General features: G+C 36.1%; 1 protein-coding gene across 1 annotated transcript in view; it reads left to right on the top strand.

The window, feature by feature from the left end:
* GPC5 (glypican 5) overlaps positions 1-27150 on the top strand; it is a 790871-nt gene that overhangs the window by 724644 nt on the left and 39077 nt on the right. Inside the window, exon 7 of the mRNA XM_061133190.1 lies at positions 20444-20600. Coding sequence (XP_060989173.1) covers positions 20444-20600 — 157 coding nt within the window. The remainder of the gene's footprint in view (positions 1-20443; positions 20601-27150) is intronic.

Genomic DNA, 27150 nt, shown 5'->3' on the forward strand with positions numbered 1-27150 from the left:
GATCCAGTTATATACATGTACATGTATCTATTCTTTTTCAAATTCTTTTTGAATTTAAGTTATTACAGAATATTGAGCAGAGTTCCCTGTGCTATACAGTAGGTCCTTGTTGGTTATCTGTTTTAAATGCAACAGTGTATACATGTATATTTCAGTGCATTTTGAAGGGTTAAGTATTCTTTCCACCCAACCCTTCAGGAAAGTGGTTTAATTAGGTAGTCATATTCTTTCCCCAAATGCTTAGGTAGACTTTGTTGCACAGATGGAATAGCAATGTCATTTGAGAAATGGTTGTGACTGAAGGAAGGGGAGATTGCATACTTCTAGGAAATCCTCGGTGAACAGCTAAGCATTGCTATGACACTGAATACATGGAAAGGAAAGCAAGTCTCAGGAGATGAAACAGGATCAAAGGGAAGATGGTTTGCACGAAAAATATATAGTCCTCATTCTGCCTCTAGTGTGTATATCAAAGGATACTAATACTTAATTTTAAATTAAAATATTAGCTTTTATTTTGAAATTAAGTTACATGAGGTAAAGCAATGAGTTTTTTAAGCTGCCAGACTCTTTTTGTTGTTTAAATTATCTCCTAATAGAACTGCTAAATAGAATTCAAGAACCAGAAACATACCTCATGGTGCTCAGGGTTCGGCAGGCTAAAGCTTCATATTCTTGAATCAGCAGAGCAGAACTAAGCATCTGAGTACCAAGCATGGATCTGGAATAACAGATCCATTTAAGGAGGTTTCAGTGGCCCTCACCTGGTACAGTGCTGTGGCAAAATGCCAAGGAAGCACTGTGATAAAAGCACTGTGATGGGCGTTCAGAATTTAAAAGCATGAAGTTGTTATCAAAGTGCAGTTTTTCTATGTGGCCTAAAGTTTTATGAGAATGAATTATTTATACAATTTTAAAAGGTACTTTTTGTCATTTTAACATGGGAAAAGCATAAATAACCCCAAAGAGCACAGTGAAACTATATCTTTGACAGTATCCAGCAGGCCAGGAAATTACTGGGCTAATTTGAGGCTCCAGAAAAATATTCACTCTGTGATGGAACAAAACTGAGTGCTTCAATACTAAGGTCTTCATGTGTGCATGCTCTGTTTGACAGCTTCTTCACTGCTCTATGAAAAGGGATATTCTTAAGATGAGCCTTCTTCTCCTCTTATAGTTATCTTCTTTAAAAATCTACTGAACATGGACTCACCCTGTTCCACCCTAGTCCTCTCTTTCCTTTGGTTCTTTTGATGATAGATGCTAGTATACCCATCTGTCCTTCCCTCCAGTATAAGGCTTATTAGTTTGTTTTCCCCTCCTTTAACCTGAGTTTCACAAGCCAAAGTAAACTGCTGACTTGCTATCACTTAGAGAGGGTGATCAACAGTAACATGTCTGATAATTTCTCCAGTAACGCTTATGTCGCTACAGAGCTCTCTCCAGCTACATAAAGGCTTTGTGTATCTCATACTTGAGTTGCATGAGGCCAAACGACCTAAAATCAAGGTACATTATCATATTCTAAGCTGCTGCTTCAGCACAGGTTTGTTGAAATCTACTGCCCCTGCATTGCTCTGGATGTATTTCTATATATTGGGTTGGCCAAAAATTTATTCAGATTTTCTGTAACATCTTATGGAAAAATCCAGATGAACTATTTGGCCAGCCCAGTACCTGTAGGTCAGGTTCATAAGATGGTGCAGTAGGAATCCAAATAATATAGACCCAAATAGTCATTGTAATAACAAGACATTTCTCTTTATATATTTTTGTCAGGGTTCAGAGTCCAATTAACAAGACCTCTCCCTCTGTAGCATCCATTTAACATTTTTATTGACAAATTTTTAAGAAGGAGTGTAGGGGACTCTGGATGCAGGAGACCTGCTCACACAGCCTGTGGCATAAGCCCTCTTGGAGGAGGTCGCCATTAACCCCACCATAGCGTCGCTGAGCAGGTGAACTACAAACTGCAGAACAATTATACAAAGAAATTCTCACACTGTTAAGAAAGTTCTAAGACCCACAACAGATTTCCCAACCTGAGATCTGGCAAATAAACTGAGAACAGCCCAGGGAATTTGACTTTGGAGGCCAGTGGGATTTGATTGTAGAACTTATACAGGACTGGGTAAACAGACTCTTGGAGAGCACAAACAAAAGTTGTGCACACCAGTATCCAGGAGAAAGGGGCAGTGACCCCACAAGACACAAAGACATTGACCCACACTTGCCCATGCATGTCCAGGAGTCTCCCACGGAGGCATGGGTGGGCAGGGGCCTGCTGCAGGGCTGGGGGCACTGAGTGCAGCAGTGCGTGGAAGGGACCTTTTGAAGGAGGTCACTATTACCTTCATTACCTCCACCATAGTTTGACATCAGGTCAAACAACAGGGAGGGGACACAGCCCCGCCCATCAACAGAAAATTGAATTAAAGATATACTGAGCATGGCCCTGCCCATCAGAACAAGACCCAGTCAATCTTTCCCAACAGGAAGCTTCCATAAGCCCCTTATCCTTCTCCATCAGAGGGCAGAAAGAATGAAAACCACAATCACAGAAAACTAATCAAACTGATCACATGGACCACAGTCTTGTCTAACTCAATGAAACTATGAACCATGCCATGTAGGGCCACCCAAGATGGATGGATAATGGTGGAGAGTTCTGACAAAACATGATCCACTAGAGAAGGGAATGGCAAACCACTTCAGTATTCTTGCCTTGAGAACCCCATGAACAGTATGAAAAGGGAAAGATTGCATAAAGCAGAACAAAGCATAAAAAACATGTTTCATAGTGTATATACTTGATATGAAGTGCCAACTCATTGGAAAAGACCCTGATGCTGGGAAAGATTGACGGCAGGAGGAAAATGGGGTGACAGAGGAAGAGATGATTGGATAGCATCACTTACTCAGTGGACAATAATTTGAGCAAACTCTGGGAGATAGTGAAGGACAGTGAAGCTTGGGTTGTTGTGGTCCAAAGAGTCAGACATGACTAATTGACTGAACAATATATGCCCATAATATACCTACAGTTGGAGACCAGCAAAGACAGCTGAGGGAATGGTAGAAAGGAGCAATATTTGAAGAGCAATTGGTTAAAAATTTTGTAAAGCAATAAAGGATATTAACCCACATTTAAGGAGATCAATATAATATAAGCAACATAATACAAGCAAAGTCATACCTTGGCAGATCATAGTCAAACTATTGGACTGAGACAAGTGAAAAGTCTTAAAAGCAAGTATAACAACAAAAACTAAGATTTTCAACAAAACTACAGAAACTAAAGACAATGGAATGACATCTTTAGCATACTAAGGGTAAAATTATGCCCATCTAAAATTATGGAACCAGTGAAAATATACATAAAATTGAGGCATAATAAAATATCTTTAAACAAATAAATATTGAATGGCTAACTAGCAAACCTAAAGTTTAAGAAATTATTTAGTTCCTCAGGCTAAATAAAATTATCCCATACAGAAGCATGGAACTATAGGAAGAAATGAAGTTCATTGAAAAAAACAACCTAAAAATATGGCACAAGAAGAAAATGAGAATCTGAATGAGCTCTGAATCTATTATAGAAACTATTTCTATAATTAACACATTTCTCACACACAAAAAAAGAATCCCAGGACAGATGGATTATCTGGCAAATTCTTCAAAAAACTTACGGAGTAAATAAGACTAATTTTACACAAGCACTTTCAGAAAATGTATGTAAAAGTCAGACCACTTCACATTTTGTGGCCAGAAGATAACAAATGTTGACACCGAAATCTGACAAAAATATTAAAGAAAAAGTAACTGATAGGGAATATTTACTACAAAAGAGACAAGAGAAGTAGGAGTAAATATAATAACTGTCTTTTGGCATTTATAATATATGTTGAAATAAAATGTATGATAACAAAGAATATGAGTGGCTAAATAATGTTTAACTGTTTTAAGTTTTATTTGTTGTTGGGTAAATGGTAAAAATACTGTTTAAGGTGTAATAAGTTTATGATACCTGAAGAACCCACTCCAGTATTCTTACCTGGAGAATTCCATAGACAAAAGAGCCTGGCAAACTATAGACCATTGGTCACAAAGAGTCAGACACAACTGAAGTGGCTGAGTCTATAATATTATATTATAAATAAATAAATATAATTTTAGCCCCTCAGGTATTCAGAAAGGTATAATGAGTATTCTAATAAATTAATATATAAATTTGTTAATAAATTAATACATAAATAAAAATAAATCTGAAAATTAAAAGAAATGCTTTGTCTAAAAATAAAGGGATAATAAAAATAATGCAATGGTACAATATAAAAACAAAAGTCATATCTAAAATTTGTTAAGAATTCTTAGAAATCATATAGAAAAGTACAGATAATATATGTTTTTCCTATGGCCAAGTGACTTGAAAAGTCACCTTATATTAGAAGATAACAAAAAAAGAAACCCCAAATTATATAAAAATTATTAGTCATTGGTAAAATTAAAGTTAAAATGAGAGTAAAATACCACTGTACTCCTATAAAATACCTAAAATTAAAATGACCAATAATACCTAGTTTTGCAAAAGCTGTGGAATAACTAATATATTACTGGTAGATATGTAAATCTGAATAATTATATTGAAAAGCTGTTTGGCAATATCTGTGTGCTGTGCTTAGTCATTCAGCCCTGTCTGACTCTTTGCAACCCCATGGACTGTAGCCTGCCAGGCTCCTCTGTCCATGGGGATTCTCCAGGCAAGAATAATGGAGTGGGTTGCCATGCCCTCCTCTAGGGATCTTCCCAATCCAGGGATTGAACCCAGGTCTCCCACATTGCAGGCAGAGTCTTTACCATCTCAGCCACCAGGGAAGCCCCCCTAGCTACTAGAGCTAAATATTTATATACTCTTTGTCCCAACTACTCTACTCCTGGATACTCCATTTCAGTAAATCAGTTCAGTTCAGTTCAGTCACTCAGTCATGTCTGAATCTCTGCAACCCCATGGACTACAGTACGCCAGGCTTCCCTGTCCGTCACCAACTCCTGGAGCTTACTCAAACTCATGACCATGGTGTCGGTGATGCCATCCAACCATCTCATCCTCTGTCATCCCCTTCTCCTCCTGCCTTCAATCTTTCCCAGCGTCAGGGTCTTTTCCAATGAGTCATTTCTTCTCATCAGGTGGCCAGAGTATTGGAGTTTCAGCTTCAGCATCAGTCTTTCAAATGAATATTCAGAACCAATTTCCTTTAGGATGGACTGGTTGGATCTCCTTGCAGTCCAAGGGACCCTCAAGAGTCTTCTTCAACATCACAGTTTAAAAGCATCACATAGTCCAAGTCTCACATCCACAAGGATATTTGATTCTCATTATTTATCATAGCCCCAAATTGGAACAGATGAATTGGCCAATAACATTGACATAAATCAATAAATTTGCTACTGGTTCGTAAAATTTAGCATCTATATTGCAACTGACAGGATTTAGAATATACTACCCAAACTGTGGCATCCTAGGGTAAAGAAATTTGGAAAATGGCAGGTACAGGAAGGATTTTCTGATCTTCCCTTGAAACAGATCATACAGCCTTCATGTGAGAGGTACCCTCCTTATTCCCCAGGAAAGGAGCATCCTTATCTCCAAAGAGAAGCAAGAGATGCCAAGGGGAATCTGAATGACGAAGTCTTGCATTTTGCCCAGTTTACCACACTTATCCATTTCCTTTTTTGTCCTATCACATTTTCTCAGTAGTTTTCACTCTTTATGAAACCCAGTCTAAAAATTCTCAGCTTTAACCAGGTATTTCTAATGAAGCCTCCTGTGTCATGTAAAGCTAATACTAAAAAATAATTATATGCTTTTCTGATGTTAATCTTCTTTTGTTACAGGGGCTCCAGCTGAGAACTTAGAAGGGAATATTTTTCCTCCTTTATACAATAATAAAGAATGAGTTATTGATACACACAAGAATATGATGAACGTTAAAAACATCAGTTCAGTTCAGTCACTCAGTCGTGTCCAACTCTTTGCGACCCCATGGATCGCAGCACGCCAGGCCTCCCTGTCAATCACCAAATCCCGGAGTTTACTCAAACCCATGTCCATTGAGTTGGTGATGCCATCCAGCCATCTCATCTTCTGTCGTCCCCTTCTCCTCCTGCCCCCAATCCCTCCCAGCATCAGGGCTTTTTCCAATGAGTCAACTCTTCACATGAGGTGGCCAAAGTATTGGAGTTTCAGGTTCAGCATCAGTCCTTCCAATGAACACCCAGGGCTGATCTCCTTTAGGATGGACTGGTTGGATCTCCTTGCAGTCCAAGGGACTCTCAAGAGTCTTCTCCAACAATTGAAAACATAATGTTGCATAAAAATAGCGTTATGCAAGAGGTTATATACTGCATGATACTACTTCTATGAAGATCATTAACAGGCAAAATGAATTTGGGTGAATTGAGGTCAGAACAGGAGTTATCTTTTTATTGCAGTTCTTGACTGTGATGACAATGAGATTCCTGGGATGCTTGTGACATATTTTTAATCTCAGTTTTTTTGTGTGTGTGGACCTATGGGAGAACTCACTGAGCTGTATGTTTAAGAGCAATATACTCAATTATGAGTAAATTATACATCAATATTAAGAAGGAAGAAAATAAATAATAAATATAGCTAGTTTGGTTTAACAGATAACTACCTCTAAGGCCTAATGATTCCACATTTAGGTATTCTTGTTCAATTCCTCAGTCGTGTCTGACTCTTTGCAACCTCATGGGATGAAGCAGGCCAGGCTTTCCTATCCTTCACCATTTCCCAGACTTTGCTCAAGGTCATGTCCACTGAGTCGATGATGCCATCCAACTATCTCATCCTCTATCACCGCCTTTTCCTCCTGCCCTCAATCTTTCCCAACATCAGGGTCTTTTCCAGTGAGTCAGCTCTTTGCATCCACCAAATATGACTGACTTTTTATACCAAAAGACATTTAATAGATTTTCATAGCAACACTATTTTTATATCCACACACACACACACAAAACTGCAGGACTGTCCACCAACAGAAGAATGACAAGTTATGCTTTACTGATATAATAGAATAAAATATAGCAATTGAATGCACAGAATGATGCAACAAGTATAATGTCACAACATGCTTATGTTCATAAAGTTCCTTAGGAAAAATGGAACCCATGGTAGAGGAAGTCAAGCTTATGTTTTCTTTGGGAGAAAAAAATGACTGACTCATAAAAGAGGCTTCTGGCCTGATGGTAGCCTTGTGTCATGATTATGGTGGTCATGTGACTGAGGTCAGGTCAAAACATTCTTTGAGTTATACATTTTTGATTTATGCATTTTCCAGTAGGTAACTTGGTATTCACTTGTTGGGGCTACTGTAACCAGGCACCACAGACTTGGTGGGGTAAAACAAAATTACCGTGTCACACTCTAGAGGTGAGAAGTCCCAATTCCAGATGCCAGCAAGGGTGTTTCCTTCTGACGTCTGTGGCAGAGGGTCTGTTCCAGGGCTCTCTTCTAGCTCTCAGTGGTTTGCTGGCAGTCATTCACATTCCTTGGCTTGTAAGTGCATCAGTGCAGTCCTTTCAACTTCATGGAATCTCCTCTCTTCATATAGCCTTCACTCTGTGTGTCTCTGTGTTTAAATTTCCCCTTTTTATAAGGACACTAATCATATTGGGATTAGAGCCCACCAACATGACCTCATTTTAGAAGGTATGACCAGGTGATCAATACCGAAATAAGATTGATTATATTCTTTGCGGTCAAAGGTGGAGAAGCTCTATACAGTCTGCAAAAAGACCACCAGGAGCTGACTGTGGCTCAGATCATGAACTCCTTATTGCCAAATTAAGACTTAAATTGAAGGAAGTAGGGAAAACCACTAGACCATTCAGGTATGACCTAAATCAAATCCCTTATGATTATACAGTGGAAGTGACAAATAGATTTAAGGGATTAGATCTGATAGACAGAGAGCCTGAAGAACTATGGATGGAGGTTTGTGACACTGTACAGGAGGCAGTGATCAATACCATCCCTAAGAAAAAGAAGTCAAAAAGGCAAATTGGTTGTCTGACGAGGCCTTACAAATAGCTGAGAAAAGAAGAGAAGCAAAAGGAAAATGAGAAAAGGAAAGATATACCCATTTGAATGCAGAATTCCAAAGAATAGCAAGGAGAGATAAGAAAGCCTTCCTCAGTGATCAATGCAAAGAAATAGAGGAAAACAATAGAATGGGAAAGACTAGACTCTTCAAGAAAACTAGAGATACAAAGGGAACATTTCATGCAAATATGAATGCAATAAAGGACAGAAATGATATGGACCTAACAGAAGCAGAAGATATTAAGAAGAGGTGGCAAGAATACACAGAAGAACTGTATAAAAAGGATCTTCATGACCCAGATAATCACGACGGTGTGATCACTCACCTAGAGCCAGACATCCTGGAATGTGAAGTCAAGTGGACCTTAGGAAACATCACTATGAACAAAGCTAGTGGCGGTGATGGAATTTCAGTTGAGCTATTTCAAATCCTAAAAGAGGATGCTGTGAAAGAGCTGCAGTCAGTATGCCAGCAAATTTGGAAAACTCAGCAGTGGCCACGGGACTGGAAAAGGCAAGTTTTTATTCCAATCCCAAAGAAAGACAATGCCAAAGAATGTTCAAACTACCACACAATTGCACTCATCTCACACACTAGCAAAGTAATGCTGAAAATTCTCCAAGCCAGGCTTCAGCAATACATAAACCATGAACTTCCAGCTGTTCAAGCTGGATTTAGAAAAGGCAGAGGAACCAGAGATCAAATTGCCAACATCCACTGGATCATCAAAAAAGCAAGAGAGTTCCAGAAAAACATCTACTTTTGCTTTATTGACTATGCCAAAGCCTTTGACTGTGTGGATCACAACAAACTTTGGAAAATTCTTAAAGAAATGGGAATATCAGAGCACCTGATATTCCCTGCCTCAGGAGACCTGCCTCCTGAGAAATCTGTATGCAGGTCAAGAAGCAACAGTTAGAACTGGACATGGAACAACAGACTGGTTCCAAATCAGGAAAAGGGTACATCAAGGCTGTCACCTTATTTATTTAAATTATATGCAAAGTACATCATGCTAAATGCTGGACTGGATGAAGCACAAGCTGGACTCAAGATTTCCAGGAGAAATATCAATAACCTCAGATGTGCAGATGATACCACCCTATGGCAGAAAGAGAAGAAAAACTAATGAGCCTCTTGATGAAAATGAAAGAGGAGAGTGAAAAAGTTGGCCTAAAACTCAACATTCAGAAAACTAACGTCATGGCATCCAGTCCCATTACTTCATGGCAAATAGATGGGGAAACAACGGAAACAGTGACAGACTTTATCTTTTTGGGCTCCAAAATCACTGCAGATGGTGATTGCAGCCATGAAATTAAGAGATGCTTGCTCCTTGGAAGAAAAGCTATGACCAACCTAGATAGCATATTAAAAAGCAGAGACATTACTTTGCCAACAAAAGTTCATCTAGTCAAGGCTATGGTTTTGCCAGTAGTCATATATGGATGTGAAAGTTGGACTATAAAGAAAGCTGAGCACCGAAGAACTGATGCTTCTAAACTATGGTGTTGGAGAAGACACTTGAGAGTTCCAAGATCCAACCAGTTCATTCTAAAGTTAATCAGTCCTGAATATTCATTGGAAGGATTTATGCTGAAGCTGAATCTCCAATACTTTGGCCACCTGATGTGAAGAACCAACTCATACAAAAAGATCCTGATGTTGGGAAAGATTGAAGGCAGGAGGAGAAGGGGATGACAGAGGATGAGATGGTTACATGGCATCACTGACACAATGGTCATGAGTTTGAGTAAACTCCAGGAGTTGGTGATGGACATGGAAGTCTCACGTGCTGCAGTCCATGGGGTTGCAGAGATTCGGACACAGCTGAGTGACTGAACTGAACTGAACTAACTTTATTACCTCTGTGAAGACCCTTTTTCCTAATAAGGTTATATTCTGAGGTCCTAGGGTTTTAGGGCTTCAATAGATATTTTTATAGAAACAAAATTTAGTTAATAATAAATGGATACAATAAGGGCTTCGACAGATGTTTTTGCAGAAACACAATTTAATTAATAATAAATGGATACTATATTTTTTAAATTAAAAAAAAAAATCCAGCAGAAACAGGAGTACAAGAATAGAATTAAAATGAATATCAAGGAGAACCACAATAATCTTTAATTATGTAATACCTATTTCTAAACCAAATGCTAGAAAGGCTTGAAGCATATTAGAGTTGAAAATTTGGAGTTCTAAAACACATTCAGGATTTTTTTCCCCTCCTTATTTCTTTTTTTTCAGCTGAAACATTTAGGCTCAGCAACATTAAATGATTTATTTAAGGTCATGCATATAAATAGTTAACAGGAATTAGGCCTAGAATCCCAGTGAAATACCTACCTACCTCCTCCCCAAAACAATCACAGTCTCAAATTTTAACCAATTTTCTCAAATTATGTCTAGAATATTTAGTAAAATCACATTCCTTTAATCCTCTTTTGGCTTGTCTCTGTCCATATTTTTATGGTTTATGTAAATAAAGCTAGATTGAGGGAATTTCATTGCAAAGGTGAAAACCAGAATGACATTTATGAAGATATAACTCTCATAACCATCTGGCATACACAAGGGTGTCATACTAAATGGGATCAGAATGAGCTCCTTTTGGAAGTAAACCTTTAATAGACTGTGGAAACTTTAGGGGAATCTATCCTGGAATGTTTTAATGGAGTACTTGAGAATGAGTTGTGCACAGCTGGCCAATGAAGAGACTCTAGATTGGTTACCAAAACCAGGTTTTAAATGGATTTGCAGTCCTCCACAGTTCTTTGAAAAAAGGCAATGAAAATTGTGATGAATTAACAAACAAAAATCTTTTCTAATCAGAAAACCCTTACATTAGCAATGCATTATGATTGACATTGTCCTTTTTCCTTCCTTCCTTTTCTTTCTTTTTTATTTTCTGTTGTCTTTCTATGACATCAGTCTTATGCAGATAAATGATTAAAGGACAATGATTAAAACTCAAAACGGTTGAATTCTATAAACCTTGTAGGCCTGCCAGAAACACACTGAAGCTATTAAAAAAATGGTAATGAAAAATCTAAGTTAATGATACAAATTGCTAATTTTTGTATACTATATAAAAATTATGCAGTCTTCCTGTCAGAGCAGATAAGTAAGGCACTGGTACTTACAGTTCTGTTCCTTATGATTGAACCACGTGAGGGAATATTTTGGTAGCCTAAGGGGGGAAAAACACTCGCTTGCTAACCATGTAAAATGAATCCTTATCTCTATCATTAACTAGGAAGTGCCTGTAAAACTACCTTTATGATATAGTAGAGTGTGGTGAGCAGAAGCCAGATTTACCAGATGGTATTGAGTTGTCTTGAATTTATCTTGAATCAGTCCATCTATGCTTGGGAATACTTTCACTTATTTTCCCCAGAAGCAGTAGATGTTCAGTTTTGGTCTGTCCTTGATTTTGGGAATTCAGTTGCTGGGCTCTAGAATGTCAGGAAGATGATATGGGATAACTAGGCAACTAGCTAAGCATGTTCTCAACAGTTAAGTCACTCACACCTTTAATTGCCATGAACCTCTACAAAGAAGAGGCAGTCTTCTGAAATAATCCAGGACACAAGTAACTGCACATTTGGGGCAAATCTGCTTATGTGTCTGGGCTTCTTTGGTAGCTCAGTAGGTAAAGAATCTGCCTCAGTGCAGGAGAGCCAGGTTCGATCCCTGGGTTTGGAAGATCCCCTGGAGAAGGAAATGGCAACCCACTTCAGTATTCTTGCCTGGAAAATCCCATGGACAGAGGAGCCTGGAGGGCTACAGTCTGTGAGATTGCAAGAGTCAGACACGATTTAGCGACTAAACCACCACCACCACCGTGTTTGGTGAATGTATAAATACTCCCCATGCAAGTGAAGACCTAGTTAGAGGCATACAGGCTTCCGACATACAAAGAAAATGACTTCACAATGATAAACCATACCACTAACAATATAAATTTATTCTGAACCTCATGAATATAAAATAATACAATTATTTATCTGATAATTCTTATTTAGAATGCATTTAATTGCATTCATAGATGAACCTGAATCAGCCAGAAACTGAGATGTTGTTTTCTGTCCTATAATATTGGTGGGTGACAATATGTCCATATGACGTGTGTGCATGTGTGTTGGTAAACATGCAGTGATTAAGAAAATTAATAAATTAGCTTTGAATTAAGAGGTGGCATCAAGAAAGTAATTTTCATATGTCTAAAAATTTTTAGTAGTTGCCATACATCATGTCCCCACAATGAAATGTTTAACTTGAGAATTTTTCATTGTACATCTAGTTATTCCATTGAACATGTTATGGGCTTTTAATCTACTTATAACCTCCACTTTTCTTCTCCCTTTCTTCTCCTACTTCAGGGTCCTTTTACATTACTTACCCTTCAATATGCCTGTTTCTTCTACTCCTGTTATTGTTCTTCTGGACCCATCTATTTATGGCTTACTTAGCATGGATGTTTTGATAGATGTCTCCAACAGTAACTCTGGGATTGTCTCCTAAGAAATGTTTTTGTTTTTGTTTTTTCGCTTTTTCCGCAATTCTTTTCAGGTCCTTGTAGTATTTTGCCATAGGCATTTCACAAGAACCTTTTGATGATTGACAATGTTTGGCATGCATACTTCCTCTTCGGGACCAACAGTTTTCCTGTGTCTTATTTGAGGTTTAGTCATTGTCCCATTCTATTCCTGCACTTAACTCACCAGCTTTTAGCTTTAGCTCTCCTGTGGGATCTAGTTTAGAGTTTAGACAACGACACACATTAATTATAGACTTATCTGGTCACTTTTGTCATGGCAGCTCAGAAAATGAAACGGTGCTCATTTTGAGCTGGAGGTAAGGGTCAGGCGTGGTAGAAGGGAAATACATAGAATTTTCCTAAGGGAAAAAGAACAAATGACTTCTTTACAGTTTAAGAGGCCAAGAGTGAATGTAGTAAGCCTTTTCTAAGTTCAATATTCTATTTACAAAATCACAAGACTTTTATAAATTGCTAGACTGCGTTGCACAAACCAAATGTCACAGAACAGTGACCTTTCAAATTACCAGTGCAACAGAAGCTGAGATCAGAAAGCTCAAACTTAGAGCAAACACTGACAAGAAATCCTACAGAAATGACTTCTGTGTCTGGTCAACTTAACATAACATGACATATTGTAGAATGTGTTTGGCTTTTTAGGTAGGATAGTCTATAAAGGTTTAACTGCTTTTGAAAACATAATCTTTAATATAATCTGAAGATTTGTAGTATTTAGGTTTTGGGGATAAAATATTTTCTAATTTTGAAAGAGAAAGAGCAGAAAAGTTTATATAAGAGAAACATCTAAAAGAAGAAAAACATCTAAAAGATGAAAAAGTGTAAATGACAAAGGTGAAATAGGGTGGAGTGGGTTGGGGGGTTGGATGGGAACAAAACTGGAGGTTTGAGGAAAGGGAAGTTCATTTGCAAAAAAATGAGAGCATTTCATATAAAGAGTTTTTATTTAAAATATGTCTAATTTAAATATGTTACAAAGATAAATTTTGAAAATACATCATAAGAAATTTTTAATCAGAGTTCCAGCTTTAAAATATTATACACTTAAGTAGTTTTTCTATTCCCCATACATTTCTTTATAGGTTTTACTTAAATTTTATGAAAGTATAGATACAAATTGCTTTATAACAACATTAAATTCATATATATGTACATATTTGCATATATTTATACATAGAGGGTTTTTGTTCTATACTTAATATATATTCTTTAGAGTTATTTTATTAATGATGAAATGAGAGCACAATTTTTCTGTCTTCTGTTTTCTGCTTTGAAATTTTTCTGTCAATGTTTTTTTTTTTTTTACCAACAGTCGTACATGCCCATCAATAATACAAAATTGTAAAACAGAACCTTCTACCATGTCTAGGTTTGACTAGATGACTGTTTATGATGACCAATGTTTTCTAAACATATATTTACTTCTTATATATCTGTGTAAATGATTGCAAAGGATGCAGGGAATATTTTATAGATGTATCATTATATATTGCATTTGGAAGCACATTCCATTGCTCTCACATGTGGATATTGTTGAATGTGATGAATGTGTTTGTCTTTTACAACAAACATGTGTATGCAAGCCATCAATAGCCAGATTTTATTGTAAGTGTTTGAAAGGCTATTGCAAGGATGGGATATTGCCAGACAGTTAGTAAAAAGCAAATTGAGTCTATTGAGAGATTAATTCACCAGCTGAAAGAAATACATTTGCCTCACAGTCATCAGATATTCTACTCACCAAATTCATCCTCCAAGATAGCATCCCTAATGAGCTTCCTAAACCAATTAAACATAGGCAGGAAGCATCAGTCATCCAAACTGACTATTTTCAGCTAATCAGCTGACTGCACAAATTGCTTGACATTGAGGAAAAAAGGAACACCCTAAAAGTTGTTGAATTCCTTTCCTACTCTGTCTTTACTTTGTGCGTTTCTCAGTTTTAATGCAGTGTCTTGCACAGAACACTATAAATGAGCAGAGTACTTTTTAGTATATAAAGTGCTTTCCTTTCCTTTGCATTATTATTCAATAGAATAAAATGAGTTTTAATGGACTCAAGTAACTTGCTTAAAGGCACACAATTAATGTGTGGCTGGGACCCAAAATCGTGTCCTTTCCTCTGTTGTAGTAGTTCTATAAATATGTATTATTGATTGACTTTCTACCGTCCAGGACAGGGGAAAGGTCTAAGTATTCAAAATGCTATCAGCTTTACATTTGGGCAAATTCAGAGCCAAGGCAGGACGAGAATGAAGGGAAACAATTTTACTTCCATGTGGGTTTCTTGCTTGAAAGACTGGCTTAGTTTAGTGATATCAGGCCACACTGTTTATGATAGTAATGAGAAGGAAGAGAACATAAAATGAGCATAAACAAAGTTAGAAACATAAAAGTTAGTCACTCAGTCATGTCCAACTCTTTGTGACCCCATGGATTGTAGCCTGCCAGGCTCCTCTGTCCATGGGGTTTTCCAGGCAAATAAATTCACACAATTACTGTAAGAAAAACAAAATGCTATGTAGTGGAATCTGGGTGGCAGGGGGTTGCTGTTTTAGATATAATAATTTAAGAAACAGTATATTTTATGGGACCTTGATTGGAGGCAAAATTTGAACTTTTTATTATAGACTCATTTCCTAACAATGTCAATGTTTGTTGTGTGAGAGGAGGGGTTAATTTGCATATGTTAATTTGGAAAATGTAAAGTGAATCTCAACTAAACAAGATTGCTTACTGTAGATTCCTTATGAGCCTTTGGTTCATAGATCTCATGAAGGGGACTTGGTATGCATTTCCCAAACATTTCATCATAAGACTTCTTTCTGTGGCTCATCTAGCTAGACTGACATTTTGACACCAGTGGGTTTTGACACTATAGAGTCACAAAAAGTTCTAAGGCAGAGAAATGACATGGTGAAAGTACTGATTTAAGGGAAATGACCTGTGCAAAAAAGATCTTCATGACCCAGATAATCACAATGGTGTGATCACTCACCTAGAGCCAGACATCCTGGAATGTGAAGTCAAGTGGGCCTGAGAAAGCATCACTATGAACAAAGCTAGTGGAGGTGATAGAATTCCAGTTGAGCTATTTCAAATCCTGAAAGATGATGCTGTGAAAATGCTGCACTCAATATGCCAGCAAATTTGAAAAACTCAGCAGTGGCCACAGGATTGGAAAAGGTCTGTTTTCATTCCAATCCCAAAGAAAGGCAATCCCAAAGAATGCTCAAACTATCGCACAATTGCACTCATCTCACACGCTAGTAAAGTAATGCTCAAAATTCTCCAAGCCAGGCTTCAGCAATACATGAGCCGAGAACTTCCAGATGTTCAAGCTGGTTTTAGAAAAGGCAGAGGAACCAGAGATCAAATTGTCAATATCCACTGGATCATCGAAAAAGCAAGAGAGTTCCAGAAAAACATCTATTTCTGCTTTATTGACTACGCCACAGCCTTCGACTGTGTGGATCACAATAAACTGTGGAAAATTCTGAAGGAGATGTGAATACCAGACCACCTGACCTGCCTCTTGAGAAACCTGTAGGCAGGTCAGGAAGCCACAGTTAGAACTGGACATGGAGCAACAGACTGGTTCCAAATAGGAAAAGGAGTACGTCAAGGCTGTATATTATCAGCCTGCTTATTTAACTCATATGCAGATACATCATGAGAAATGCTGGGCTGGAAGAAGCACAAGCTGGAATCAAGATTGCTGGGAGAAATATCAATAACCTCAGATAGGCAGATGACACCACCCTTATGGCAGAAAGTGAAGAGGAACTAAAAAGCCTCTTGATGAAAGTGAAAGAGGAAAGTGAAAAAGTTGGCTTAAAGCTCAACATGCCAAAAACTAAGTTCATGGCATCCAGTCCCATCACTTCATGGGAAATAGATGGGGAAGCAGTGGAAACAGTGCCAAACTTTATTTTTGGGGGCTCCAAAATCACTGCAGATGGTGATTGCAGCCATGAAATTAAAAGATGCTTACTCCTTGGAAGGAAAGTTATGACCAACCTAGATAGCATATTAAAAAGCAGAGACATTAGTTTGCCAACAAAGGTCCATCTGGTCAAGGCTATGGTTTTTCCAGTGGTCATGTATGGATATGAGAGTTGGACTATGAAGAAAGCTGAGTGCCGAAGAATTGATGCTTTTGAAGTTGGATGTTGGAGAAGACTCTTGAGAGTCCCTTGGACTGCAAGGAGATCCAGCCAGTCCATCCTGAAGGAGATCAGTCCTGGGTGTTCATTGGAAAGACCGATGCTGAAGCTGAAACTTCAATACTTTGGCCACCTCATGTGACGAGTTGACTCATTGGAAAAGACCCTGATGCTGGGAGGGATTGGGGGCAGGAGGAGAGAAGGGGACGACTGAGGATGAGATGACTGGATGTATCACCGACTCGATGGGCATGAGTTTAAGTAAACTCCAGGAGTTTGTGATGGACAGGGAGGCCTGGGGTGCTGTGATTCATGGGGTCTCAAAGAGTCAGACACGACTGACCGACTGAACTGAACTGAGCTGAGTAGGCAGGAGAGACCAATGTCCCTCACAGTGAGGGAGTTGGAGAGATAAGATGTAATGACACATGAATAGTGGAAGTGAATAGTTGTATTTTAAGATACAAAATAATACAGTACCTTTTATATCTAACTGTTGCTTAGTGGTGAACTGAAGAGTAACAGGGGTTGCAAATAAAGAATTATGTATGATCTATACACAGATGAGAATGCAATCTGTTAGGATGGGTTCCCTGAAATAGTCTTAAAAGACTAAAAGGGGATGTACGGTATTAACAGAACATTTATTTTTATTATTTTGGAAATGTGAGGAAAAAGATGATCAAACGAAGAAATCAGAATAGTTTAGTCATAAAGAAGTGGGATTTTGAATAAGGGTCTTACTGTGAAAAGCTGATTGTTTTTGTTGATTAGTTATTGATTGGGGATTTTCACAAATTAAGTTTTATGACAACTGTGAGAATGAAAATGAATGTTTGTGGATGCTTATTGATTTAGAAGAAGGAAATGAACATATAAAGCAGAATTTTTATGCAGAAATGATGGAGATGGAGGTGCTGGCTCTTCCAGAAAGAGATGGGATCATGGGGACCTGGAGCATAGATCAGATGGGATCATGGATATGTTTGAATGAGTTGATCATTTGTGGAAATCCTATTGCCATGTAATATAGTGGATGTGATAGTGACATATGCGCAGCCCCAGGGATTCAAGTGAGAAGGCTTAGGGCCCATTTTATAATTCTGCTGCACCACAGATGGTTTAAATTAAAATAAGTTTTATATAGTTTTCTTTCTTAAAAATATGAGTTTGTGTGTCTTAGATGTTTCTTGGAGTGTCACTGAAGTGATGGAGAAATGTAGTATAATGAACATATTAATGGTTTTAAAAATAATAATTTTTCTCTCTTGTCATCTATTATTTTTACCAGCACTATAAATATATTAACCATTCTCTCATAGCTAATGCATTTAATTACTTTTCAACCCAAACTAATTACCTAAAGCAGTAAGTTTTATTTCACATGTGCTATCTTACTGTTTGCATTTTTGAGCTCAAATTCATTGAGTTGGATCTTTGGTGACTTATCCATTCTTAGGGCTGTTCACAAGATTTCTTTTTCTTCTGACCAAGGTCCCAGTAAAATATTGGAAGAATACTTAGGAAAGTAACAGGGAAATAAAGTTGAAATGGGAAATGTTCGGAAAAAGTGTCAGAGGCAAAAGAAATAACACTTATCAGAGAGTTTAGCTTTTATTGTACATTTCAGATACAACTTTGAATAATTTTAATCTTTATCAAATAGTTTTTCAGTTAATGATTTCTAAGTGTTTAAGAAATATTGCAATAGAATGTATAATATCAAAGATAATAATGATCAAAATGCATTAGCTTTTAATGTGCAAACACCATTCAGTATACTTTATATATTTTTTTCTCACATAAGAACAATGACCCTGGTATATTACTGTCTCTATTTTAGTTTTGACTGAACTGAGTTATTCAGGAATTTTCCCAATGTCACATGGATCATATATGTCAGAATCAGGATTTAAATCTGAGTATGTTGGACCTCTGAATCTCAGCCCTTTATGATTATGCTAAATAACAAATGATGTATGGTATTATTTTATGAAATTCATTCAAATTTTTAATATTTTATTTAATAATGTAATACTTAGTTGTACTTAATTATTAAAATTTTATCTTTATAGAATAATGCCTTTTTTCTTTACTTTTTCAAATTTTTGAATTTTATATACTTTGTTACAAATCTGTATTTTCCCATTGCCTTATCTCCCTACAGGAAGTAGCATACATATCAGTCCATTAAATATAGTAAGAAACTTTCTTTAACTTAATTCTGAATTCACTGACCATGAAAGAAGCTTTCTTTTAAAATATAACACCTATGAACATTTGGGAAATGCTGATCAATAGAATAAATTCTGATTAGAATTTTTAAATTATTTTCAAACTGTTTTAATGTTTTATTTTTCTCAGGGAAAATAAATCTCAGGGAGCTGCAATATTTCAGAATTTGTGACCCGATTTTATTTTTTAATTTTGAAAGTTAATCAGTTGTCAAAGTTGTTGCTTAATGTTAGTGTTCTTTAAATGCTAAACATATTTTTCTTATATGTACTTAGGATATTTTGCTCTATATTTTTCAGTATAAAATACTCTCCTTGAGTTGTGTGTTTATTTTCTGCTAATCAATACAATTGATCTCTGTACTGAAAATCTGAAATCTATGAAAAGCTTTTAGAAACAGCAACCCTAATATTTTCATAAAACACCCTGAAAACTTGAATTCCCATTAACCATCCAGCTGCTTATGTTTCATTCATAACATGGCAGTACCTTCCAGTGCTCATGCTTGGTGATGGGTCCTCCAAAACTGCCTTAGAGGTATAAATGTCACATACCAGATCATGTTACTCGGTCTTAGCTTTAAGTGAAATATTCCATTATTCACAACATCACCTTTTGGAAAAGGAGTTCAGGCATGTCCAGTATTATTCAAAATGTTATTTTCCTCATGTTATAGGGGGAAAGGGCTATTCTATCTATCTTGTTCATCAAAGTAGGGGAAATCCTTGAGAAACAAATAGGTTCGTTAAATTTCTTGAGTAATTTGTATAAACAGAATTAGAACCCAAGTCTTTTGTTCCTTAGTTTTCTTCTGTTCCATATGTATTGGTATGCATATTTAATCCATAAAGTTTAAATAAAACTATAAATGTACATGTCCAAGAATCTATATTTCTTTCACTGAGTCTTTTTGGAAGACTGGCAGTCTTCTTTTTGAGAAATTTTGGACTGTTGGTTTATAAAACAAACAGTACATTATCAGCCAATACTCTTCAGAGGGAGATTTGTTGTACTGGAGATTGATTTACCCTGCTTTTAACATTGTGTATTCAGAAACAGAGGATTCTCTAACCAAAGTATTCATGAGAAAGAAGATCTGGTTTTATCTGATTTCCAAAACCGTCTCACAGTGTTAATAGGCAGATTGCAGCTTTTCATAGCTGCAAGAACTTGCCCATTATTTATTATTATGTCAGTAGTTTTTTCTCTTTCTTTCATGCTTGATTTGTTAAGGTATCCACATCAAAATAGTGTATCCACGTAAGAAAGCAATTCTAAGTTTTGCATGTTGTTGAATAGCATCCTTAGATGATTTGAACTTTCTATTAATTAATGTTTTTGGTATCCATATTTAGTTGTTACAGGGTAGGTCACCCAAACCCACCAAGTGGGAACTTCACATGGGCAGTGGTGGCGGCATGGTTGAACAGGTCAGCGGGGACTGTGATGATGAAGATGGCTGTGGGGATTCAGGAAGTGGAGAAGTCAAGAGGACACTAAAAATCACAGACTGTAAGTGTATGGTTCTAACCCCATTTCTAAAGGACTGCTTTTGAAATATAATTATGGAGAACTATTGCTATGAATATAAAGAAATAGGGATGTGAATTCAGAAAAAGGCAAGAGGAATTGGAAATGAAAACTAAGCCATTTTTTGTTATTTGGGATATGCATTCTTGTGCGTTTTATTTCTTTTTAACTAATGACTTTAAATGGAAGTTACAGTTTTCCTGAGTAAAATGAGTGAATGATCATTAGTTCTGAGAATTCATCATTTTAAAGTGGGATAATCTGTAGGACATAAAATAACTAGGATAATGAATGTTAAATTTATATTCGTGAAACCAGAATGGGTGAGCCATGCTGAATATTAAAGTTCTCTAACTGTATTATATTATCATGGCATTATATAAATTTTATTAGGTTCTCATCATGTTCAGAACACAAAGAAATTGATTAAATATATGGCTAGTTATGGTGAGAAAATACTTGAATTTAACTCCTATGATTTGGTTCTTCTGAAAAAATCTCACCAATCATTCACATTATTTTGATTTTATGGGTTTGAAAACCATTTCTGGTATTGCTGGACTAGTCACTATTACATATGATAGAATGACCCGATAACAACAACCAAAAAAATCACCAAATAAATTTCCTTTCCTTCTCTTTACATACAAAATGAGGGATCTAGTCTAACTTTCAACTGTTCACTTATCTCAGGTCATACCAAAGAGGGTTACTTTATAAAATAATCTGGACCTGTGCAGGCCTGTCTGGAGCCTGCCCTGATAATCTCCCTCTAAATCACAAAGGGCTTTGTGATTTTTCTGACAACTTTGTACCTGTTAGAAATGTCCTTTCCTGACTTTGGTGGGAGAAGAATTCATTTACTTTTCAGCTCTCGTGTAGTAAATTTAGAATACTACCAATGCCTCAAGCATCAACACCCCTTCCTTCCAGGATCTTGTTTTGTAAAACAAATACATTGTTTAAAGGAATAGAAGCCAGAAGAGGTACAAAATCAAGGCAATATAAAGAAATATGTTTTCCTATTAGAAAGAGTAATAAATTTAACATAGAAAGTAAAGAGTTGGGATTTAGTACACTGGATTGCTACTGAACAAAGGACCACAAAATTGTTTGATGTATTAGCACAATTTCCTAGTGAAAATTGCATTTCGTCTACTCATGTAGGAGCAGTAAGGATATGTGTTCTTCTTATTGGTACTAATGTAATTTATCAGATTAATTTCTTTTGGTTACCTGTCTTCTGTTGTTTATGCCAAAAACGGGAAGACAAAAAAAATTGAAAATGTGTTTTCATTAAGAGTTAAAATGTAAAAAAAAAAAAAAAAAAAGAGTTAAAATGTCCTCCATTGTATTTTGGAATTATGATACATATCTATTAGGATAATATCAAATAGTCTTTAATTTTCAATTGATCCTGTGTATTTATATGTACCATGATTTCCCTGTCATTTGAACATTGCAGGGTTTTAAGGCATAAAAATATTATGAAAAATAGCTTAGGTTAAAACTTAATCTATAAATTGTATGTACGTGAGTGTGTGTGGAATTAGCCTTTTACAGGAATTTTTCACTCCTAAGGTTATCTATAAGCTTGAGAACTTGCTATATATTAATAGATAACTTTTTGCCTTATTTCACACAAGAAGTAGAGACAGTAGAGGATATTCAACTACTAATAATTTTCTCACAAAGCCGTACTTGTCAAGGTGACAAGAATGAATTTTTTTACTCTAAAATCCTGAAATGGACAGGTATGGTACAAGCAACTATCCATCAGAATTGGGGAGATTTGATATAGATGGTTTTCAACAACTCCAGGCAAACAGTAAAAAAATCCACATCTGTTGCAAGTGGGTTGCCTATCATGTTTCTATGGGTTTATAGCTGTTGGCTTTCAATTTTTAATAAGTGGTTAGGAACCCACAGTGGATAGCCTGCGAAATAGAGGGACACAGCAAGTAGCAAAACGTAGGTCACATTTCTATTTTTATAAAGCACCATAATAGTTTAACTGTGTTAGGCTGGTTTGATATATCACTAAAGCATGTTACGCCATAGTTTTAGATGGTCTTAACGTCTTAAAAATATTGTGCTCTAGAAAGTTTACCAAGGTGTCATTTGTGTTAAGAATTTGAAATACACCATTATGTCTTCCTCACAGTGATGTTTATTCTTTATAAAATACAAGTAGAACACAGTTTGTGACTTCAAAAATATCTGATTAAAAAACGTTATACAGACATATATTTATCTATAGCTACATATAGTTACAAGGAATAATGCCAATATTATGTCTTGTAAATTTAATGATTTTACTCCATTTATGAATATGTTCAAAATTGATAAATATCTTACTAACCATCACTTGAACTGATGTCCTGTTTCTGTTTTGGTTAATGTTTATTTCAGGCAAGAAGGGTTTATATATTTCAATGTGTAAAGTTTTACCACCAAAATTTTAGCTGTCATTTTTTTATCATCAACAGTATCAAATGATTTAACAATATTTAGCTTTTAAACTACCTCTATTTGTATCACACCTGTTAAATATTATTAAATGTCAACTGACATATTTCTAATAAAAAAAAATCTATGGTATGTAGTGTTCACTTTTAGGAAACTGAAAGTACTTTATTTTAGTAGGTGATTTAAGTATCCTAAGATTACATTAATTTTTTCAATATTTTTATTGTATTGAATTTGGCTCATATACGTAGATATGGTTATTTCACTAGTACCTTCAAATAGCAGGGTTGGAATGTTTTTGAACTTTCATTTCCCCTCATCCTGGACACTTGGCATCCTTTCAAAGTAGCTAAGGGATGGTAGGTTTTAAATACCAGTGGGGATGGGGGGATGGAAAACAAGTTCTGTTTTTGTAGCCATGCAGAGCAAAACTGCTGTCACTACCATCAATACTTTTTCAACTATTTGACTATTCTAATATCCCTCAATTCTGATATATTCAACTGTTAAAAAATAAAGTGCCACCAAAGAGAGCTATGCATGTGTAGTTTTGAAAATCTGCAGTAGCATTGATTGCCCTATGTGGTATTATAATTTAAATTGTGGGAACACTACCATTGGGAAATCCCACAGTCAGAGGAGCGTGGCAGGTTGCAGTCCACGGGGTCACAAAAGAGTTGGAGTTGGACGTGACTTAACGACTAAACAACAACCACCAAACATTGCTTTTAACAAACAATACATAATCCATGATCAAATTTATTTTGATAAGATGGTTCACAGTAGCAATCTCAGATAAAATGATTTTGATCACAAGTTGATTCAGGCATCACATGTTCAGAAACAGTAGGGTGATTTCAAGTCTTCAAATTAACTGAGATTGTCATATTTATTTTGCTAGTACAATATTATGTTGCATCATTAGCAGTTTTAAAAATAATTTCACCTTACATGAGAAGCCTGTAAATGACAACAAAAGTGATTAAGTATGTATTCCAATAACTTTTTCCCCTGATAATGATACCAACCTGTCTCTAAAGAACAGTCATGATTATGGCTCCCAGTGCAGCATTCTGAGCCCTAAGCTCTTCTGATTGCCATTCATTCAGTCATTAAAAGTCTTCCCTGAGAAGGGTTGTTTGCCATTCATTTTTCTTATCTCCTGGGCTGTTTTTCCTCTTCTCTTGTACAGATTCTTATCATCATACCAAATTTTATTTATTTGAGAAAGCCAGGACTCAGTCTCAAACTTTTATCATCCCTATTCTCAACTACTTTCTGCTCCACAAACCACTTACCGCATCATAATACCAATAATAATATGGTACCCTGCCCTTGCTAGCCCTATCAGCTATAAAGGGTTCCCCTATGCATCAGATCAGGAAATAAGTTTATGAGATCTGAAAGTATTCAACTTAAATGAGATTTATTTGGAAATGAAAACATAACACATTGAAATATTAAGTAACTAGAGCTAGAAAAAAACCCTTCTTTGATTTTGATAGCCTAAAATAAATAGAACAGTTGTTTATATTGTGCTTTGGATTGTCACTTAGTAAGGAACCTTAGATAAGCCTCTAACAAATGCATCTACAGCCTGATACTAACGGTGACCTTGGAAGAGAATAGTGTATTCCACATGCAAAGTAAAATGAAAATGATACTCTGTTAGCCACTGAAGAATAAAGGGTGCTGATTTATTTAGTAATGCAGGGTTGTAAAGTGCCTGGATATTGCTGGCTTCCTCAAACTTATTTTTACCATAAATCATCTTTATTTCAAAATCTCAGCCAGACATGGAAGTTCAGGGAGAACTCAAAAGAAAAAAAAAAATGCTCCAGGTTACATTTTCTTTAGTGAAATCTGTATTTTCCTGAACTACTAAAACTCTGTAATTATTCAATTTGTACAAATCATTTTGTGATATTTTATAGTATTTATTAATAGCTGATGATTTTTCTTTTTAATCTAAATTATGCAAAACAGATAATGCAAACACATAAGATTTTTTACATTAATAATAGTTACAAATATGCATATTAAAAGTATGTGTATTGTTTCTAAAATTCAAGTTACATCCAATTTGATTAAAAAAAGTATATTTAGTTTACCTTGTAAAATGTTGATAAATAGCCCATTAATAAATTATACCAAATGTAAAAAACTGTGCTGAAAGTAACTAAATAGCTATCATTTGTTTAGTCAGTTAAGCTAAAAAAAAAAAAATTGGAGAAGAAAATGGCAACACACTCAATATTCTTGCCTGGGAAATCCCACGGACAGTGAAGCCTGGCAGGCTACAGTCCATGGAGTTGCAAAGAGTGATATAAGACTGAGTGACTGAGCGCACAAGCTAAAAATAAACCATCTCTCTAAGGGTACTTAAGGCTTCCCTGGTACCTCACACAGTAAAGAATCCTCCTGCAATGCAGGAGACCCAGGTTCAATGCCTGGGTTGGTAAGAACCCCTGGAGAAGGGAATGGCTACCCACTCCAGTGCTCTTGCCTGGAGTATCCCCTGGACAGAGGAGCCTGGCGGTCCACAGTCGAGGGGGTCACAGAGAGTCTGACACAGCTGAGTGACTAAGCACACACATAAGGATACTTAGACTCAAACCTTTGTGACACAATTAAAGTATTCTTGAATAATGACTGTACACTTTAATCTATGTTGTACAAATGTCTCATGCTAAAGGGTCATGATAAAACTGTAGAGAAATTCATGAGGAAGCACTTCCTGATCCTGCTCAGTGGTCACTATTTTGAACACTTGGAAATTATCATCTACCAGTTATTACACCACTGATGAGAATTATACTAAAGACAAATGAAATATATATCTAAGATAAATATATTTTAATTAATGTGGGATCATAATGGATACTGGATATTATTATGGATATATTATATCTATCTGCATATTATTGTGGATATTGGACATATGGATATACTAATATCCATCATATTATGGATATTATTCTGATTATGCATTTCCATTTTGTTTTCTAAATAATTGAAACTCATCCTGGCTGCTTGCTATTTTGTTAGCAAGACTATATAATAGAATCTGGATACTTGATGACTCATCTGAAATCATCTCTCATTCTCTTTAAAAGCTATAGGTCACAGTCATGGATTTAAATAGTAGAACTGAAACAAAAGGGTTTGTTCTTGAATGCCTAAGGAATGATTTTCATTGCTTGGCTTAAACACAGAATTGATGTTGAATCACTGAGGTGAGGAGGGGAGATTCATTAATTAAGCTTAAAGAGCTGCTAGCATGCATCCCAGATCAACCAACTATTCTGCAAATCCCACAACTTAGTCTATACCCCACACAGTGGACGTAAAATAAAGAAATGATGGCCTCTATTGACTAATACAATGCTAAGTATGACTGCATGATCAATAGAGAAAGTAAAAAATTAAATTTGAAGAAAATATCCTCAGATACATTTGATCATGACTTGCCCAAAGTCATGTAGCTGTTGTTATAACTAGAAACAAACCATTTTCATATATAACCATATCCAGATATTTTTGTATCATTTTATTGCAAATAAACAGAATGATTATTGAAATAGCTATATTTCCCTTCAGTCAGGATTCACTGATAAAAATACAAAAACACGTTAGGTATATTTTTAGCCGTTTAATGACTTCCATATCTCTAACTGTGTAGAAAGAATATTTTCATATAGCTTTTTGACCAATTAAGTGCTCATCTAACTCTAAATAATTAAATAATATAGCAAGTGATCTGGGCTCTAAAGTTCTCACACTATCTTGTTTTATAAATTATGTGGAACTCTTGTTAAGATTAGAAGTATGTAAATAGTGCTGCAGTGGGTATTGAGGTACATGTGTCATTTTGAATTGTTTTATCATGGTATGTGACCAGGAGTGGGATTGCAGGATATTTGGTAACTCTGTTTTTAGTTTTTAAGGAACCTTCACACTGTTCTCCAAAGTGGCTGTAGCGCTTTGCATTCCCCCCAACAATGTAGGAGGGTTCCTTTTTCTCCACATCCTCTCCAGCACATTTGTAGATTTTCTGTTGATG

The sequence above is a fragment of the Dama dama genome, chromosome 30, assembly GCF_033118175.1.
Source record: "Dama dama isolate Ldn47 chromosome 30, ASM3311817v1, whole genome shotgun sequence".
NCBI classification, from domain to species: Eukaryota; Metazoa; Chordata; class Mammalia; order Artiodactyla; family Cervidae; genus Dama; species Dama dama.